This window comes from Bubalus bubalis, chromosome 4, assembly GCF_019923935.1.
Source record: "Bubalus bubalis isolate 160015118507 breed Murrah chromosome 4, NDDB_SH_1, whole genome shotgun sequence".
Taxonomy (NCBI): Eukaryota; Metazoa; Chordata; class Mammalia; order Artiodactyla; family Bovidae; genus Bubalus; species Bubalus bubalis.
The window spans coordinates 37,628,801-37,648,614 of NC_059160.1; the positions used below are offsets into that span (position 1 = coordinate 37,628,801).

General features: G+C 41.5%; 2 protein-coding genes across 10 annotated transcripts in view; one reads left to right on the plus strand and one right to left on the minus strand.

The window, feature by feature from the left end:
- Positions 1-19,814, plus strand: part of PPFIBP1 (PPFIA binding protein 1) — a 205,777-nt gene that overhangs the window by 92,593 nt on the left and 93,370 nt on the right. The window lies entirely within an intron of this gene.
- On the minus strand, positions 317-4,679 carry C4H12orf71 (chromosome 4 C12orf71 homolog). Its single transcript, XM_006079549.4, has 3 exons — positions 4,565-4,679; positions 1,287-1,831; positions 317-622 (listed from the first exon to the last, which is right to left on the minus strand). Exons 1-3 carry the CDS (start codon positions 4,677-4,679, stop codon positions 317-319), a joined length of 966 nt encoding a protein of 321 aa, XP_006079611.4.

A 19,814-nucleotide genomic window follows, 5' to 3' on the forward strand; every position in this document is an offset into this window, starting at 1 on the left:
AACCCCACATGCTGCTGGGCAACTAAACCTGTGTGCCACAGCTACTGAGACTGTGCCCTTAGACTCCATGAAGCACAACTACTGAGCCTACACGCAGCAATTACTGAAGCCTGTGTTCCCTAGAGCCCATGCTCTGAAACAAGAGAAGCCACCGCAGTGAAAAGCCCCCACTCACCACAACTATAGAAAGCCCTTGTAAAGCAATGAAGACTCAGGGCAGCCAAAAATACATAAATAAATTCTTTAAAAGAATATATATTTTGTTTATTGGGAAAAACAACTTGTGGGGATTATAGAATAGGGACTATCAAAAAGTTTAAAAATCTGGTGGTATGGGGTGTCCTAATTCGAAGGATTCTTGAGGTTGGATTCTCTTGCTTCTGTAAGAGAATCTTTTCTTTTGTGCCAGTTCACGGGGGCGCTCAGTGGCCTCCTTGGGATCCTCTCTCCCCAAAAGTGAGGAGTGGACTTGGGGCCTTAGCCAGCGGAAGACCCACCCGAAGTTCAGACACGAGAGGGCTCCTGTGCTGGAGTGAGTGTCCTCCTTCTCTGGTGGACCTGATAAGACTGAGGAGATCTCTGCAATATCTGTGCCTTGGCTGCCAGTTGCCTCGCTTATTATCTGCCAAGAAGACAAGTGTTAGATATTGTGTAACCTGGATGACACTGGGATCAGTATTTGTCCATGTAGGGAGCTCAGATCCTTTAACTGGCTTCCCTAGTAGATCAGATGGTAAAGAACCTGCCTGCAGTGCAGGAGACCTGGGTTTGATCCCTGGGTCAGGAAGATCCCCTGTTGAAGGGAATGGCTACCCACTACTCCAGTATTCTTACCTAAAAAATCCCGTGGACAGAGGAGCCTGGCAGGCTACAGTCCATGGGGGTCACAAAGAGTCAGATGTGACTGAATGACTAATACACAACCCAGCTACATATGCTCAATTTCAGTACTCATTAATATTTACACACACACACATACACACTCGTATTTTGGTCATAATCGTTGTCTTTACATTCCTACCCTCTTTTCTCTCAGGGCTCCTCGGTATTTTGCCTTCACCTCTGCTCTGTCCCTTCTATAGCAGGAAGTAATGCTCCATGCGTTCCCACCTGGACCCTCCACCAGGCCCGTCCTGTGCTTGCCTGTGAGGCACTTCTCTGCTCACCTTAGCAAGCTCCTGGTTCTGAAGCCTTGGATGAATCTGTGGAAACTGGTTGACATCTTCATTTTCTAGTGGGTTGAACTTGGCCAAGTCTTGACAGCTACCATATTCTTGATGACTAACCTGAGCCATACCTGGAAGGGAGCTGCTAGGCAGCTGGGAGTCTTCCTCCTGAGCAGATTCAGGGAACACAGAGTCATCATCTTTGTCATCTTTCTGGTTCTCTAGAAATTTCTCAAGCTTTTGCACAAGACCATCCAGTTTGCTGAGAGTCAACTGTGTCTTCTCTTTGGGGTGCTTGTCTTTGTTGTCTCCACTTAGGTCACAGTTAGTGGTCAAGTCTGAATTGTTAGAGGCCACGTCAACATCCCAGGCCAGGGTAATGCTGAGTTTGCAGAACTGCTCTGGGCCATCTTGTATTTGGTCTCGTCTCGCTAGGAGCCTCCCTGTGTTTTCAGTCCGCCATGACCCTTGGATAGGAGGGACAAAGTGCACTGAAGGACCTTCAGAAGACGAATCTTCACAGGAGAGGGTGTCCTCACAGGAGGGGGTGTCCTCACAGGGGAAATAGCCCACAGAGAGACTCAGGTTTGATTCAGAGCTGCTGGAGAATGAGTGCACCATGGAGTTCGAAGGCTCAAATCTCAGGTCTCCCTCATCCCAGGGATCTTCAAAAGAGAAAATCTAAGTGGGATTGGGGAGAAGTGGAGGGTAATATGGTACTTACCCAATAACATTCTCCGTTCTTTTTTCTATTTGGAACTATCCCACTCTGAGAGAAGTTCATCTGTTTTACAATCTCCAATGAAGAACAAAAGAGGCAGCCCTCTCCCTTTAAAAACCTGCTCAATACAACCCTCTCCATTAAGCATCTTCACTGGATGCCTCCTATCATCTATTACTACAGTTGAAAAAACTTGTATCAAAAAGAAAAATGATCATGCTGTAAAATTTGAAAAATATAGAAAAGTATGAAGATGAAAACAAATATGCTTGTGATTCCCCTGTCCAGAGATAATGATAATCATCATGAAAACATTTTGGTGGATTTCCTTATAATCTTTTCTTTTCATTTATATGTACTTATGTGTATACAATTATATATATATACACATATATATATATGTATGTGTGTGTGTGTGTGTGTACCATCATGTGTATATGTAGATATGAAAGTCATATCAGTTGAAACTGAGATTATTATATTTTATGGCACAACCTGAAAGTGACAATGAAAGTAGCTCAGTCCTGTTCGACTCTTTGCGACCCTGAGGACTATACAGTCCAGGGAATTTTCCAGGCCAGAATACTGGAGTAGGTAGCCTTTCCCCTTTCAAGGGAATCTTCCCAACCCAGGGATTGAACCCAGGTCTCCTGCACTGCAGGCAGACTGGACTGCAAGGAGATTAAACCAGTCTCTCCTAAAGGAAATCAGTCCTGACTATTCATTGGAAGGACTGATGCTGAAGCTCCAGTACTTTGGCCACATGATGCAAAGAACTGACTCACTGGAAAACTGACTCACCCTGATACTGGGAAAAATTGAAGGCAGGAGGAGAAGGGGACGACAGAGGATGGGATGATTGGATGGCATCACCGACTTGATAGACACGAATATGAGCAAGCTCTGGGAGTTGGTAATGGACAGGGATGCCTGGCGTGCTGCAGTCCATGGGGTTGCCAAGAGTCGGACACGACTGGGCAACTGAACTGACTGAACTGATGGCACAACCTACATTAAATGTGTATATGGCTATTCTGTCTATTTTAACCACTTTCTTATTAATGACTTAGTTATTGTCTTTAATAGACACATCTGCAGTAAAACCCTTTGTTAATAAATCTTTGTGTCTCCCTTTATGTTTTTATAGGTGGGTTTAATCGATCAAAGACCACAAATGTATTAAAGGCTCCTAATAGTTGATACCAAGTTGCTACCCAGAAAGGTTATAGGCATTTAGTTGCGCATCCTTCCACCATCTGATGGCACTTTGTCTATGATGTCCCATAGAAACCGGGGGAGAGGGTAGGAATACACATGCGCACATGCATGCACCTGTTGTAGTCTCTGTAATGTTCTGCCCTGGTGGCTGCCCACATGAGAGGGGTGCTGCCAACTCCTGAGCCATAAACTGGGGACTTGAAAAATCCTTCAGGTCCTGAGTCTCAGTAGCTAAAAGTCCAACTGCCAGAAGTCTGTGTTCTGGGACTGTTGGTTACCATGGTAACAGAAGGACCCGAGTTGTAGTCAGAAGTGTGGGAAGAGAGAAGGAAGGAATTGGAAGCTATAGGAACCAGTGCCTTGCTCCCAAAATATCCCATCCCCTCATCAGCTCCGCTGATGAGACTCCCTCTCGATGGCAGAAGGACAAATGCCATGACAGTTCCTTTCCTCTTGTCATGTCAGTGCCCAGGATGGTTCCTGTCTTGAGGGAATTTAGAACCTGTTAGGTGAAATGGACATAAACAGCGTTTTATAGGACAGAATGGTAACTGCAGCAGCAGAACTTAAAACTAATGTCATGGAGAACAGAAGGAGGTACCTTGTGCTGCCAGTGTGGAGATCCAGGAGGGGCTATCAGAAGCCTCTCAGAGGAGATTCCCTCTGATCTCAGTACTTAGTGGGGTGTGGAAGTTAGCTGAAAAGGAGGGAGTGATTGGGGTAGAGGACCTTACAAGCAGATGGGACACGTGAGCAAGGACTCCTAGGTGAGAAACAGCCAGGTGTGGGGTGGAGCTCAAGCATGAAGTGGTAAATAGGGTCACTAAGATCATGGAAAGCCTTCCACCCCTGTTAGGGAACTTGGTTTTTATTTTGTGAGCACATACTCAGGTAGTGGTTTCATTTATTAGGCATTTTTCTGGTTAACTCAAAGTATATTGAATGCTCAACATGATGAAAACAAGCAAACAAAACAAAACTTCCAGTGCATTTGGCACAGCATGAATGTTACTGGTTGGCTTTCATGAGAATAGAAGCAGTAGGTTTGCCCTGGGTTGAGAAATGGATGGGAGGAGACGAGGTGGTAACAGTGGGCCTAGACTCTACTTCATCTGTGTCTGAGTGAGAAAGGGAGGAGGCAGGGGTCAGCTTAGTTTCTGCACCCACTCCCCAAATACAGAAGAGGGGCACAGTCAGTACTGGGGGACAGTTTCAAAACTTAAAAGGTTGGCTGCTGCTTTCGGAGAGTAAGGGTGGGATACGTGGCATGGGCAGGGGGCTTAATTGTAATAATACTTGTTTATTTCCCGATGTTAGAAGGAAAAAAACGTGAAGATGGATGTGGACACGTATGGAGGAAGGCATTGTTGAGGACCTTTGTATTCTTCTTTGAGCTTCCCAGCTAGGCTTCGGCCTTATTCCTGAGGTTGTCTGTATTATTTTACACCAGTTCTCTTACCTGGATCTCTGTCCTTGTTGTCCTTGTTCTCTATATTATCTCCTTTGACAGTCTCTTCAATAACATGAGGTGCCTTGATTTTTTCTAGACTTGGAGCTTTGCTTTTCCTTGTCATCGTCCTCTGCTGATACCCCTGCTGACCTCACTAGGTCCTTGCACTTCCTGGTCTGCCCTCCCCTTCCCAATGGCATCGTGGAATTATGAGGGGATTGGTGAAATCTCTGGGGGCACTTTCTGGGTGGAGGCAGTAAGTCTTTCATTGTCTGCTTCCCAAATGTGCAAATTCTGAGGACAACTGTGAGTCATGTAGGATTGAAGGCAGTCAGTCGGTTGCAGAGGCTAAACAAAAACTAACCTTTCCAACAGTAGAATCATCTTAACAAATGTAGTTACAGCAACTGCCAGCCTGGACTAAACTGTGGGGCTGTGGAGTACTGTTTCTGCGTCAATCAGTGATTCTCAGGAAGGGAGTAGGGCTTCCACCCAGAGTTTCCAAGGAATGGAGTGCGTATGTACTTGGAAAAAGTACATGTTATGTTTTAAAAAAAATTTTTTTTCACTTAAGTATAGTTGATTTACAATGTTGAAAAAGCATGTTCCTAAATTAATATTGCTTAGAACTTTTTTTGGTCACTTTTAAAAAAAATTTCAAGTTACAAACAGCATTAAAAGAAACCATACGGTTTTTATATTTATCCAAAAAGAAGCATAGGTTTCAACACACACACACACACACACACACAAAGGAAAAAAGCCAAGAAACACTGGTCTGACTTAAAGAACTTGAGCTCATTGGAATCTATTAGTTGCTAAAAGATCTTTTTCAAACATTTTTCTCTTTATTTCCATTTAACAAGATTATGCTTATCGTTTGCTATGTCTGCTCAGTATCAGTACAGTGCTTTTGCTGTTGTACTGGTTAAATTTCTCATGCTCTTGCTTAGTCGCTGTCCGACTCTGCAACCCATAGACTGTAGCCTGCTGGGCTCCTCTGTCCATGGGATTCTCCAGGCAAAAATGCTGGAGCGGGTAGCCATGCCCTCCTCCAGGGGATCTTTCCGACCCAGGGATTGAACCCAGGTCTCCTGCATTGCCAGGTGAATTCTTTATCACTGAGCCACCTGGTTAGTCCCACTGGTTAAATTTCTAGGTTTTGTTAGATTGTTTTTGGTCAGTCTGTTTCAGGAGTTATGATGTCCTGGTGTGAAAAATAGGCAGAATTGGAATTGGGGAGACACCATCTATACTTTACAGAGGCTACATGGCAGGTGACCACAGATGCCACACATTCCATGAGTGTTTGGGGTCCTAGGTTAATTCTGGGGAGCTCAGGTCAGGAGCAGCCTCCTCTGTAGCATTTACTGGCCACTTACTGTATGCCAGGTCCTATTCTAAGCACTTTGTATGTGCTTATTGTTTAATCTTCACAGCTCCCCAATCAGTTAAGCATCGTTAGTTGCCCTGTTTTACAAAGTACCCTGGAAAAGGTAATGGCAACCCACTCCAGTGTTCTTGCCAGGGAAATCCCATGGACAGAGGAGCCTGGTGGGCTTCAGTCCATGGGGTCCCAAGAGTCAGACATGACTTAGCAACTAAACCACCACCACCCACAGACAAAGGAACCAAGGCCTGAGCAGTTACATACCCTTCCCACATCTCCAAACCATAAACCCTAGAACCTGGGTTCAGACATAAACAGTCTGGCTCCAGAGCTCGTACTCTTACCCTCTACACATGCCTGTCTCTCGGGAGGCTGACCACCTGTCTCCTCCCTGAAAGATTCCTGGGACTTAGGCCAAAATTAAACCTGTGTTCTGGTGCCTTGTAAGAAACTCCTTTGAGTGAAACTGTGTATTCTAAGTACGTAGACCACAGGACTGGCCCCAAGCAGTGGCATCCACATTTGGAGCAGGCTAAAATGAGATTTAAAATAAATATTCAGCTTCCTCTTTGGCATGATGAGATCTGGATTCCTCTGCTCTGGCTTTTCATAAAAACTCTATGACTGCCTCCCAGGGCACTGGGAGCCTAGAAAAGGATTCGTGAGTTCCTTTCTTTCCATGCAGCTGGAGTGAAGTTCTGGGAGAAGCTGTGTGCTATACCATTACCCATGTAGATGGAATGCTTTGAACTAAACATAAAAATTTAAGTGGAAAAAAATTATTTCTCAGCCTAAACTACTAAAGTATAGAATCATCCTGAAGAGAAAAGAGCTTCACACAGGGGAAGCGTCAGAGAAAACTTGAAATCTTATATATTTGTACATGCTGCCATTTCTTGGTATACTCTTTCTCTCTCTCAGTATATATATGTGTGTTTGTATATATATATGTATACATATAGATTTCATTTTAAATGCATATATGTACATATATATTTCATATACAGCTCAAAGTCCTTGAAACTTGCCTTCTCACCTACCCCAGAAAAAGGATAAGCACTGTTAATTGCTTGTTATTTATTCTTCAGGCCAGAGTACTTGAGTGGGTAGCCATTCCCTTCTCAAGGAGATCTTCCTGACCCAGGAATCAAACCTGGGTCTCCTGCATTGCAAGCAAATTCTTTACTGTCTGAGCTACCAGGGTACCCCTATATATTACATAATTTATTCTGATATTTTTTCCTAAGGCATCATTGAAGTAACAACACATTTTTAGGATGCCATGCTGAGGAGTGTAATCAATTCTAAAAGGTGACTTAGCTTTTACTTCTGATAACAAATCAGAGGATTCAGGGTCCTCATTAGCAATACCACTTATGTTCATTTCTTTCCTAGGGCCTTATTTTGACTTGGTGACCTACCTTTCCTTGGATCACAGGTATATTATCTAAATAGTATAGCTGGCTCATTACCTTTTCTCTTGAAGCAGAGTCATCTATAATAAAGTTCTTGAGGTTTTAAAAATGATAGTATGTGGTGAATTTACAATGTTTTAGAACTGAAGCTAATAATAATAACAAGTTTAAAAATTGGAATGCTTCCTCAAATCTATTTGACTTGATGGGATTTAGAGCCTAAATATATAAAGTGGAAAGTTTCTGACTTAGAAATTAAGCTACTATTGTGGTTAATTTTATGTGTTGACTTGACTTGGCCACAGGGCACCCAGATATTTGGTTCAGCATTATCCTGGGTGTGTCTGTGAGGGTGCTTCCAGATGAGATTAACATTGGGATCAGTAGACTCAGTAAGGCAGATGGCCCCTGCCTAGTGTGGGTTGGCCTCCAATCCTTTGAAACCTGAATAGAACAGAAAACTGAGGAAGGGAGAATTTGCTCTCTCTGCCTGACTGTCTTTGAGCTAGGACATTGGTTTTCTCCTACCTTTGGACTCCCAACTGGAACCTACATCATCAGTTCTCCTGATCCTCAGGCCGCTGGACTTGGACTGCAACTGCACCATTGTCTCTTCTGGGTCGCCAGCTTGCAGAGGGCACACCTTGGGACTTTTCAACTTCCCTAACTTGCATGAGCCAATTCCTTATAATAAGCCTCTTTTGTCATTCATGTGTGTGTGTGTGTATGTGTGTGTTGCTATACATACACATTCATATGTATACTATTGGTTCTGTTTCTCTGGAGAACCGAGACTAATATAGCTGCTGATTTTTCATCTTTTGAAATTATGAAATATTTTGACAGTATAAAAAGATACCACAAACCTGTGATATGGTACACTAAAGACACAGCGTCATTTTTGTGGTAGTCTTGCCCATAATGTGTAATCACAGCCAAACAATGAGACAATATCAGACACACTCCATTTTTGAGATACTCAACAAAACAACGAGTGTCAAGGCCATAAAAGGCAAGGAAAGACTGAGAAACTGTAGAAGACTAGAGAGAAATAACTAGATGCAATTATCAGAATGGGAAAAGGACATGAGTGGGAAACCTGGGGAGACTTGATTGTGTTTTTAATTTTAGTTAATGGTGTTGTCCCAAAGTTAAATTTCTGGTCTGATTATTGTACTATGGATGCCTACGATGTTAACATTAAGGGAAGTATGGTGAAGATACATGGATACTGTATTTGCAGCTTCTCTGTACATCTAAAATTAGGTCAAAATAAATTTTTGAAAAATAATAGATAATACTATAGTCAATGATTTAATACCTATAATACTTACAACTAAGTTTGGTCAAGTCAACATTTTGGCATATTTGACCCATTGTTTTTGTGAAAAGGAATGAAATGTTGGAGATGAAACTTAAGTCCCTTTGTATTCCTTCCCTGATCCTCATCTTTCCCCACATCTCCCAGGATCACTGTCCTGAATTTGTTTTATTTATCTTGTGCTGCTATAATGTGGTTTTACATATTAATGTATTGTTTTACCTTCAGAAACAAAAACCAACATATAGATTTACTTGGACTACATAAATATAACTTAAATGGACTGCAGTTCATTCTCTTTAGAAAAGAGGAAGTCCCCATGGTTTATTTTGCTTGTAAGAACTATTGTGACAAGGATATCCTTTTTCCAGATTGAATTCTTAGCTGAAATTACATGAGGGATTAGGGAGAGGATGGGTATAATTTCCTACGTTCTATTTATATGCCCATTCCCAAACAGATAAAGCCTTATTAAAGCTCATGTACTTAATTAAAGAAGGATGGTGGTGAAAATAGCATTTTGGTGTTAGCAAAGTTCAGTGGTGCTTTCGCAGGTGTGGTCATTTAATTTTCAAGACAGTCCTCTGAGTTGTGTATTTTCACCCCAGTCTTAGCTTTTGCAGTTTATATTGCCCAGGTCTGCCTCCGAAGTCCAGAGGCCCCCTAGAGCCAGGCTGCTGCTACTGGGTACCAACTTCAAGGAATCTGTTTATACATCATAAATATTGAATATTGTTAGTCGACAATAACAGTGGTGAGAACTATAGGTCTCCTCTCACTTCACCAACCAATATTGCTATGAAAGCAACCCTTAGATTGAATTTCTGCCACAGATGCAAGTGTTTAATGGCAGGCACAAAAACATCATACAGTCTTGTTTTTAAGCCCCGGAATTGTGCTGTGCAACAGGGAGCCACATGCGACCATTAAAATTAAACTTATAAAAATGCTTCTTCGGTCATTCTCATCACATTTCAAGTGCTCGGTGACTACCTGTAACTAACAATAGCGATGAGAACTGTAGGTCTCCTTATTGCTACCTTATAGCAAGCTCACATGCTAGCAAAGTAATGCTCAAAATTCTCCAAGTGAGGCTTCAACAGTATGTGAACCGAGAAGTCTCAGATATTCAGGCTGGATTTAGAAAATGCAGAGGAACCAGAGATCAAATTGCCAACATCCTGTTGAATCATAGAAAAAGCAAGAGAATTCCAGAAAAAAACATCTACTTCTGTTTCATTGACTATACTAAAGCTTTTGACTGTGTGGATCAAAACAAACTGTGGAAAATTCTTAAAGAGATAGGAATACCAGACCACCTTACTTGCCTCCTGAGAAATCTATGCAGGTAAAGAAGCAATAGTTAGAACCAACATGGAACAACAGACGGGTTCAAAATTGGGAAAGGAGTACGTCAAGACTTTATATTGTCACCTTGCTTATTTAACTTATATGCAGAGTACATCATTTGAAATGCTGGGCTGAATGAAGCACAAGCCAGAATCAAGATTGCCAGGAGAAATATCAGTAACCTCAGATATTCAGATGACACCGCCCTTATGGCAGAAAGTGAAGAGGAACTAAAGACCCTCTTGATGATAGTGAAAGAGGAGAGTGAAAAAGCTGGCTTAAAATTCAACATTCAGAAAATGAAGATCATGGCATCTGGTCCCATCACTTCCTAGCAAATAGATGGGGAAACAATGGAAACAGTGACAGACTATTTTCTTGGGCTCCAAAATCACTGCAGATGGTCACTGCAACCATGAAATTAAAAGACACTACCTCCTTTGGGAGAAAACCTATGACGAACCTACACAGCATATTGAAAAGTAGAGACAATACTTTGCCAACAAAGGTCCGTCTAGTCAAGGCTGTGGTTTTTCCAGTAGTCATATGTGGATGTGAGAGTTGGACCATGAGGAAAGGTGAGCGCCAAAGAATTGATGCTTTTGAACTGTGATGTTGGAGAAGACTGTTGAGAGTCCTTTGAACGAGGAGATCAAATCAGTCAATCCTAAAGGAAATCAGTCCTGAATATTTATTGGAAGGGCTGATGCTGAAACTGAAACTCCAATACTTTGGCCACCTGATGCAAATAACTGACTCATTGGAAAAGACCCTGTTGCTGGGAAAGATTGAAGGCAAGAGGAGAAGGGGAGAACAGATGATGAAGTGATTGGATGGCATCACCGACTTGATGGATATGAGTTTGAGCAAGTTCCGGGAGTTGGTGAGGGACAGGGAAGCCTGATGTGCTGCAGTCCATGGGGTCACAAAGAGACACAACTGAGTGGCTGAACTGAAATGAATCTTAGTAGCTTGTGGGCTACCTTATTGTGCTGGGCAAAAAAAAAAAAAAAAAAAAAAAATTCTGACATTGTACAAAGTTCTTTTGGACAGAGCTACTCTGGAAGATCCTGTGGTCTGTCCTCTTGTTCATTTGGATAACACTCTGAAAGAAAGTTTTGTTAGAGCCAGATGGAACAATACTCTAGCTAATCTATTGGGATTTAGTTAACTTTCTTGTTAGGATTGAGTGGCAAAATTTCCTTCAAAGTGTCTAGAAACAGAACTAGTGGGAATCTTTAGATGAGGACACTGTTTTGCTTTTTAAAAAAAAAATAATTGATGTATTTAGGCTGTGCTGGGTCTTAATTGCTGTGTGGGCTTTTCTCTAGTTGCAGTGCGTGGGCTTCTCACTGGTGTGGCTTTTTTTGTTTTGGAGCACGGACTCTAGGGCACTTGGCCTTCAGTAGTTGTGGCAAGGGTGCTCAGTAGTTGTGGTTCCTGGGTTCTAGAGCAGAGGCTCAGTTTTTGTGATGCATGGGCTTAATTGCTCTGAGACATTTGGCACCTTCCCAGACCAGGGGTTGAACCGGTGTCCCATTGGCAGGCAGATTCTTTACTAGTGAACCACCAGGGAAGCCCACCCAGGCCACTGTTTTGAAAGATTTAGACAGCTGGTTCACATAGAGTCTTAAATTCAGTTTATGCAAGAATGGGAATGTCTGTACAGTACTAACAGTCCATCATGAAGATCATTGATTGATGGAAAAATCATGTGCGACAGCCATTATGGTAAATAAAAACCCTATAGTTTTCATCAAAGAGAACTGTAGTTGACTTTATAGTCAACTATATGAGCTTTTGATTAGTTCTTCAAATGCCAACTGCCCTAGAGTACAGGTTTAAAATAATCATCAGCTTTTCTAGCTTGTTCACGTTGAAGTATTTTGAAACATTGTAGACAGTATGAACAGTTTGTGTACAGATTGTCTCATTCAGCCTTTACAGCATCCCTTTCTAGTAGGCATTGCAGTTATTAACCCCATTTGTGGCTTGAATTCCCCAACGTCCTGTGGCCAGGCTTTTATATGATAGCATCAGCTTTTTTACTTCTTAAGTGAGAACTCAGTGCAAATCATTTGTACAGTTGCCAAACATAAATGTATAACTTTTCTTGTTTTATTCCTTAACATCAAGGCTCACACCTACTTCGGGCCAAGACTGATAGTGCCTTGTGTAACACCAAATACAGAGAACCTATAGTCCTTTCCTACCTCTCTGTTAAAATATGTCCTCTGTTTTTCAATATTTTGAAAATAAACAACTGTGTACATTTCCAGTTGAGAGCCTACCAAGTTCCAGGCCACTTCTAGCAGCATCTAAGTCTTTTTTAACCTAGCTTTGCTTCATCCATAAACTAGAGATAATAATATCTTCCTTGCAGAGTTTTTATAATGATTAGAGATATATGTAATGGGATGCATGGCAGATGGTTGTTTTCATTCCATAATTGAGCAACCTGAAACATCTTCCTCTTTCATTGGCATTGTCCCTATGGGCAAAATGTTTCAGTTTTGTTTTAAAATTTCAAAAATAAAACCATTGCCCATTCATGTGTGCATTGAATAGCCATACTTGGTTTTCTAAATGTCTCCCCCAAGTGAACTGGAGCCTCCAGGAGAACAAGGCAGGTCCCTGTCTGTCATTCTGGGTATTGTCTGCATCTGCCAGCGTGGTGGCAGATCTGTGAACCCCTCTGGGATTCTGGTGGTCATGGGTAACCCTCCTTTCCCAGGGTGTCACTAACATGGGATCCACCCTGAAGACTTTTCCATTTCTAGTGCATTCTCCAGTTGGGATGGAAATAATGCAGAAGGATCTTTTGAGGCTAAGCACTGGTAAAATGAGTGTCATCCGCTCTGGACGGGTAGAGTCCCTTTGGTGGAAATTTCCACAAGAAATCTATGGGGGAAAGGTGGGAAGATATAATCTCTGCAGGTGCTCTTATTTATTTTTTTTTGACCACACCACACAGCTTGTGGGATCTTAGTTCTCCAACCAGGGATTGAACCTGGTCCATTGGTAAAGAACCTGCCAGCAAAGCAGAAGACCTGGGTTCGATCCCTGGGTTGGAGATTGAAGGAAATGGCAATCCAATCCAGTATTCTTGCCTGGAGAACTCCATGGGCAGAGGAGCCTGACGGGCTACAGTCCTTAGCAACTGAACAACATCAACAACATGGCAGTGAAAGCAGAGTCTAACCACTGGACCACCAGGGAATTCCCCACAGGTGCTTTTAATTATCTCAGAGGAAAAAGAAAGGCCAGCTCAGGGAACCTAGTTAGCATTTGACCACCTTTCCTTAAAGGACTAGCAGTAAAATGTTCAGCATGCAGAGACCTTTGTTCACATTCTCTAGAAGATTGCAAAGGAAAGGAGTAGAGGTGGGAGCCAGGGGTGGAAGTCTAAGGAGATGTGCCTAAGGTCGATTATTCAGAAGAACCCGAAGAGTTCAGAGGCAGATAGACTGGCACTCTAAGTAACTCAGTGGGAGAAAACATGGATAGGAGCTCATCTACAGTGTTGTTCTTATATTCTGGAAAATCAGAAAGATGGTGTACAGTGTCTGAAGAAGGAATGAATCATGAATGTGCATAGGAGCAGGAAATGTGAAAGCCTGCTATAAATACTAATTGACTGCAGTTTAATTTGAAGGGAATCAGAAGAAAAGCAGAATGGCAACAGTTGAGAATGGGAACAGTGGGGTCTGGGGTGGGTTGTGGACTGGATGTCTCTCTACATCTCTTGGGCCATTATCATCAGCCACTGCAGAGTTCCCACCGGTAGATACTCCCTGTAGCCCCCACTTCCTGTCTCTCTTCCTCCTCCCACCTTTAAATGATTTACCCGTTCAGTGCCTTACATTTTTGTGCAGTCTTTTCTTAGCATAGACAAGGCTTTCTCTCCACTTCCCTGAGGCTGAATCCAATCATGCTATGGGAGGTTCTTCACCTCTGGCTCAGATCTCCGGCAGCATCTGTGAATGGATGCTGTTGTGTGTCTGCACAATGGTCTCCATTCAGTTACGAACCACTTGTGCACATCTCCTTCTGGAAGACGGTTTGTTAACAAAACCCAGAATGCATTTGTGGTGGCCTACTGGCTTTGGAACTGGTTAATGAAAAGGATATTGGTTAATGAAAATTATAGGAAATTATCAGGTAAGACTTCTTCAAATCTTTTAATGTTAAAAGTAGTTTTTTTTTTTTTTAAGCTCTAAAAACAGCATGAGATAATTATGGAGAAACACAAAAAGGAAACTTGGCATTGGCCAAAAAGTTCATTCTGATTTTTCCATTAGGTATTAGGGAAAAACATGAATAAGCTTTTTGACCAACGCATTGGTTTTAAAAGCAAAACTTTAGGGATGGAAATCAGTCATTATTAGGAGCCAGGAAAGTAGAAATGGTATGTGTTGTAAGGAGACTGAGGGCATTCTTTGGGGAACAGAAATAATATATTACTGTATCGGCATTGTCCGACAAAAATGTGATTTGAGCCACAAATGCTAGCCAGTTACTTTTAACTTTTAATTTTCTTATAAGTACTTTAAAAAAGGGGAAAAAAGGTAGAATTAAACCGTACTATATTTAACCCAGTATATGAAAAATATTATAATTTCACCATATATTAATAAGATATATGCATTTGCATTTTTAAAAACCAAGTCTTTGAAGTCTTATATTTTACATCTTTGATTTTGCACCAGCTATGTTTCAAGGGCTCACTAGCTACCTGTGGCAACTGTACCGGGCAACACAGCTCAATACTGTTTTGGTCATAGTTACACAACTGCGTGCATTTATCAAAACTCATTGAATTGCAAAAAGATTCACGCACCCCAGTGTTCATAGTAGCACTGTGTACAGGAGCCAAGGCATGGAAACAACCTAAAAGTCCACGGACAGATGATTGGCTAAAGAAGATGTGGTACATATGCAATGGAATAGTATTTAACCATAAAAGAGAATGAAAATTCCATTTGCAGCAACAGAATAGACCTAAAGATTATCATATGAAGTGAAGTAAGTCAGAGAAAGACAAATAATCATATGATGTCACTTATATGTGGAATCTTAAAAAAAAGATACAAAGGAGCTTATTTACAAAACAGAAATAGACTCATCAACATAGAAAACCAATTTACAATTACCAAAGGGGAAAGAGGGTGGGGGAGGGATAAATTAAGAGGGATTAACAGATACACACTACTATATATAAAATAAATAAACAAGAAAAGACCTGTTTAGCATAGGAAACTATATTCAATATCTTGTAATAACCTATAATGGAAAAGAATCTGAAAAAGAAAACATATATGTATAACAGTCACTTTGCTGTATATCTGAAACATTGTAAGTCAACTATATTTCAATAAAAATTAAAAAATTAATGATTATGAACATTTAAAATAACTCATTGAGTTGTGTACCTAAAAAGGATTGCTGCTGCTGCTAAGTTGCTTCAGTCATGTCCGACTCTGTGCGACCCCATAGACAGCAGCCCACCAGGCTCCCCCATCCCTGGGATTTGCCAGGCAAGAACACTGGAGTGGGTTACTTTTCCTTTATTTAAATTGTGTATCAATTAAAAAAAGAAACATTTTCCTGCTAGCCAGAATGAGCCAAAATAGGTTCCGTCCATGAACAACTATTAAAATTCTTTTAAAATACATCTCAGAAATGGAATTTGGCAATTTTCTAAAAATAAAAGTTAACATACATCAGAACCCCCAAGGCTATTAATTTTTGTAGATTTCAGATGTGTATGTGTCTGTTTTCCGCTTCATACCTCAGTTTAGAAAGGGATAGTGAAAATTGAATTAGTACAGTTTAAAAGCAAAGGATTTGCATGTGTTTGCCAAAATAAAGATGAACACAAATTGTTTTAAGAAAGACCCAGCGCGAATTCTAGAAAAGAGCTTATCATTTTCTGTTTCATAGCTACTTCTCTTACAATGCTGTTAAAAATCACACGTCTTTTCCTTCTGCTTCTGTTATATAACGTGCTCTGTAGCAACTGTTTTGACCGTGGATTTGTCAGTCTGCAGGCATTTTGGGGGTGTTGGGGAGATCAAGGGTGAAGCTTATGTACCCACTTGATAGGAGGGAGTGGTGGGGCAGTTGGTTGTGGGGAACTAAATTTGAATTTCATAACTAAAGCCAGGAAATATTTTTGGCTATGGGAAGATGTGTCACTAGTTATAAATAATGTCATTTGCCTTTTGACAGCTATTTTGGTATTTTCTTTTTACACTTAAAATTCCATGTTTACATTCTGTTGAAGCTTACATTAACAATTTACAAATGAACACTTCTAAGAGAAATAGATGAAAAAGATATTTTCTAAGTGGTCTTAAAGCCCTGGTATCTGGACCAACAATTAAAAAATAAAATTCATTAGGACTGGAAAGTCAGTTCCATAAGTGTAGGCTGGGGAAGAGACCCTGGTAAGAAATTATTCCACAGTATTTGTTGAGGATAAAGTGTGATTATCACTGTTTTATTTTTTTTTTAATTTTATTTTATTTAACTTTACAATATTGTATTGGTTTTGCCATATAGCAAAATGAATCTGCCACAGGTATACATGTGTTCCCCATCCTGAACCCTCCTCCCTCCCCATATCATTGTTTTAAAACTTCACAGTTTGAAGAATACATTTACGGTGTAGACCACAGGATAGGAACAAGATAAGCTCTCGTCATTTCGTTTCATTTTAGTTCAGGGATTCATTAAGTGTTCTGTACTCAAGAAGCAGTTCTTCTAAGCTTGTAGTTAACAAGTTGAATCTCATCTACAGCAGGAGTGATGGAATTTCAGCGTGCACTGAAGGGGCAGACCCTAGTGTGTAGAAGTTGCTAGTTTAATAGACTAGAAATGGGGCTGAGACCCTGTCCTCTCCAGTAGACTCCACCTTGAGAAACACTGATCCGTAACAACCGTTTAGATTTGATTAGGTTTTCTCTTTATATCAGACACTATGCTGAGTTCAAATAAAAGGCAGGATCCCAGTAGGAAGGTGCTAACGTAGTGTGTAATACAAAGCAACATTCTGAGTGGTCCAGCTGGAGTGATGTGAGAGAGCTCAGAGCAGGAGGGCAGCGCCACCAACAGTGGACTTGAAGATGTAGGTAGGGTTCAGGTTAGTGGAGGCAAAACTGGGCGTCTGGACACCTTGAGGGAGATAATGTGGGACGGGAAAGAGAGATGGCCTCACCTGGAGAAGGAGTCTTACTTAGATATTGACTATAGTTTTGGAGGACCGAGGAAATTGTAGCATGAAATAGAATTATGAAACTTAGGAAGCAAACAGTTGTAGAAAATCTGATTGGTTTTTGTCAGTGGTTCTTAAACTTGAATGTGCATTAGAATCACCTGGAGGACTGGTTAAAGTATAGATTGTTCAGGTCCACCTTCAGTGTTTCTGATTTCGTGGGTCAGGGCTGGGGCATGAGAACTTCATTTCTGTTCCCAAGTTTTGCTGATGCTGCCTGGACTGGGAACCACACCCTGAGACTCACTGTTCTTCATGAATTTGGTGTCTTGATTTATCAGTAATCTACAGATGAGGACTGGAACAAGTTGTGGAGGCAAGACAGAGAAGGGGATGGCCGTCAGCATGTTACGTGACCTAGAATGCCTAAAAGTGGGCTGTCTTTCCCTCTTTTTCTTCAGATATTTCTTTACCCTCAGAGCAAGTGGTCAAACCAAAAATACCCTGGGGTGGGGTCAGGAATGTGGTCATAAGACAAGAATTTGAGAACTATAGCCTTATATTCAGCCCGGAATACTTCCAAATCCCTGGTTTGCACTGTATTTCTCAGATTTTATTTTAAACACATGTAAGTATCTTACTTGAAGACTAGGATTTACTAGAATATTCACCCAGTGCTTTATGGAAATCTCTTAAAACTGAACCTATGACCGTAACCTCTCAAACTTACTCCTTCTACAGTGTTCTTTACATATGACATCCATCATCTGCCCAGTTTTTTGTACATCATCCAGGACATTATTCCTTCTTTCTCATACTTTCAGCCTCCATCTAATCATTCCCAGAGTCCCATCAATTCAGTCTCCCAATATAGTTTGTCCAGTTCTCTGTCATCACTTGATCCATCCACCAGTTCTCACCTGGACCTTCCCACATCCTCTCTGGCTCCCTGTGGAGCAGGAGAGATATGTTTTAGAAACACAAATCATATCAGGTCACCCCCATGCTTAAGACCATTTAGTATCATCCCTCTGGATGTAGGATAATCTTTAAATTCTAAAAATGGCCCACGTGACTTGCAGGTCATGGCCCAGGGCAACACCTCCTCATTTTGCACGTGTGCATGCTAAGTTGCTTCAGTCACGTCCGACTCTTTGTAACTCTGTGGACCATAACCCACCAGGCTCCTCTGTCCCTGGGATTCTCTGGACAAGAATACTAGAGTGGGTTGCCATGCCCTCCTCCAGGGGATCTTCCCAACCCAGGGATGGAACCCGAGTCTCCTGCATCGGCAGGCAGGTTCTTTACCACTAGTGCTACCTGCCACTGCTTTTTATTCTCTAAATTCCAGGCACACTGACTACGTCACTTCCTGAACTAAATGTGTTTAAAACCACTGCTTTTCACTGCACTGATTCTAGACTTATACCCAAGGGTACCCATGCAGAAGGAATGTGGCACTGATCTTAGAGAGCTTGTGTGCAGTTAGAAAATGGCTGTCCTCCAGGCGGATGTAGCACCTGGGCTGGAGCAGGCTGGGGTTCAGCCTCCACTCACTGGGGCAGGGAACCCTGTACAGGACACAACCTGCACAGCCGGAAGGGTGACCCTGACTTGAAGATGTCAGTTGGTTTATCTCCAAATTAAAATAAGTCTCTTTGTCCTATATAGAAGCAGAAAATTGGACAACTTCTGGAAATCCCTGATAGCCCAATGACTTAGTAATAATTTTAAATATTAAAAGGCTTTTTACCACAAAGCTGTAGAAATTGTTCTTTGCATAATCAGGATGACATGTATGTGTCTTTTCAAGCCAACATGGTTCTATCTGTGCTGCCTAATTGGAGCCTTGTCTCATAGTTGAAGCTCAGGAGGGACTTTCAATCTAGAATGTAGCTATCTGCTAGCATCTAAGTTTGGAAGTGAACCTGTGATGCCCGCAGACTACTGTGGTTTTCCTATTTGGAGGAAGGCCTCCAACCTGGTGGAGAGGCACAGCATTCCTTCATACGACGTGTTGCCTCTTGTGAAAGTGACTTGAAGTAATTGAGAGCTGGCAGCAGAAGAGATGGGAGGGGACCTAATTCTTGCTGGGCATGAGTCATCTTATTATACCTTTGAATTGATGATTTTATTAAACAGTTTCATTGTTGTTACAAAACTATTCCTCAATCCTAGATTGCTTTGATGTACGTGTTATGTATCCACATGTCCTCTGTCAGGATCCTAGCATAGACCTCTCCCTGAGCAAACACCGAAAACATACTGTTACCATAATTTTGCCTTTGATTTGGGGGACAGTTTTGTTTCTTGTGTTTAAAGTCAGTGTCGAATATTCAGGGGAGGTGGTTGTGCGCCTTTTTTCAGATTTATGGGAATGCCTAAATCTTACTTGGGGAGGAGTATAAGAAAGTATAAGAAAAACAACCATGTGTACTTGATACTTTTGTAATTTCAAAAGACTTATGGACGTTCCCTGCAGATTGTTGCTGGGTCTCTCAGGAGGAATAGAATTTGAATCTAAGAGCAAGTGATTGCTCTGTAAATGTTTGTTATGATACTGCGAT

What these genes read in the sequence shown, in the direction of transcription:
- C4H12orf71 (XM_006079549.4), bottom strand. Translation starts at nt 4,679, where the DNA reads ATGACAAGGAAAAGCAAAGCTCCAAGTCTAGAAAAAATCAAGGCACCT. An exon ending in CAACAAGGACAGAGATCCAG is followed by an intron (nt 1,832 to 4,564) that starts GTAAGAGAACTG and finishes TCTCTTTTGAAG; the next exon opens with ATCCCTGGGATGAGGGAGAC. An exon ending in CCCTTCCAGGTATGGCTCAG is followed by an intron (nt 623 to 1,286) that starts GTTAGTCATCAA and finishes TCTTCTTGGCAG; the next exon opens with ATAATAAGCGAGGCAACTGG.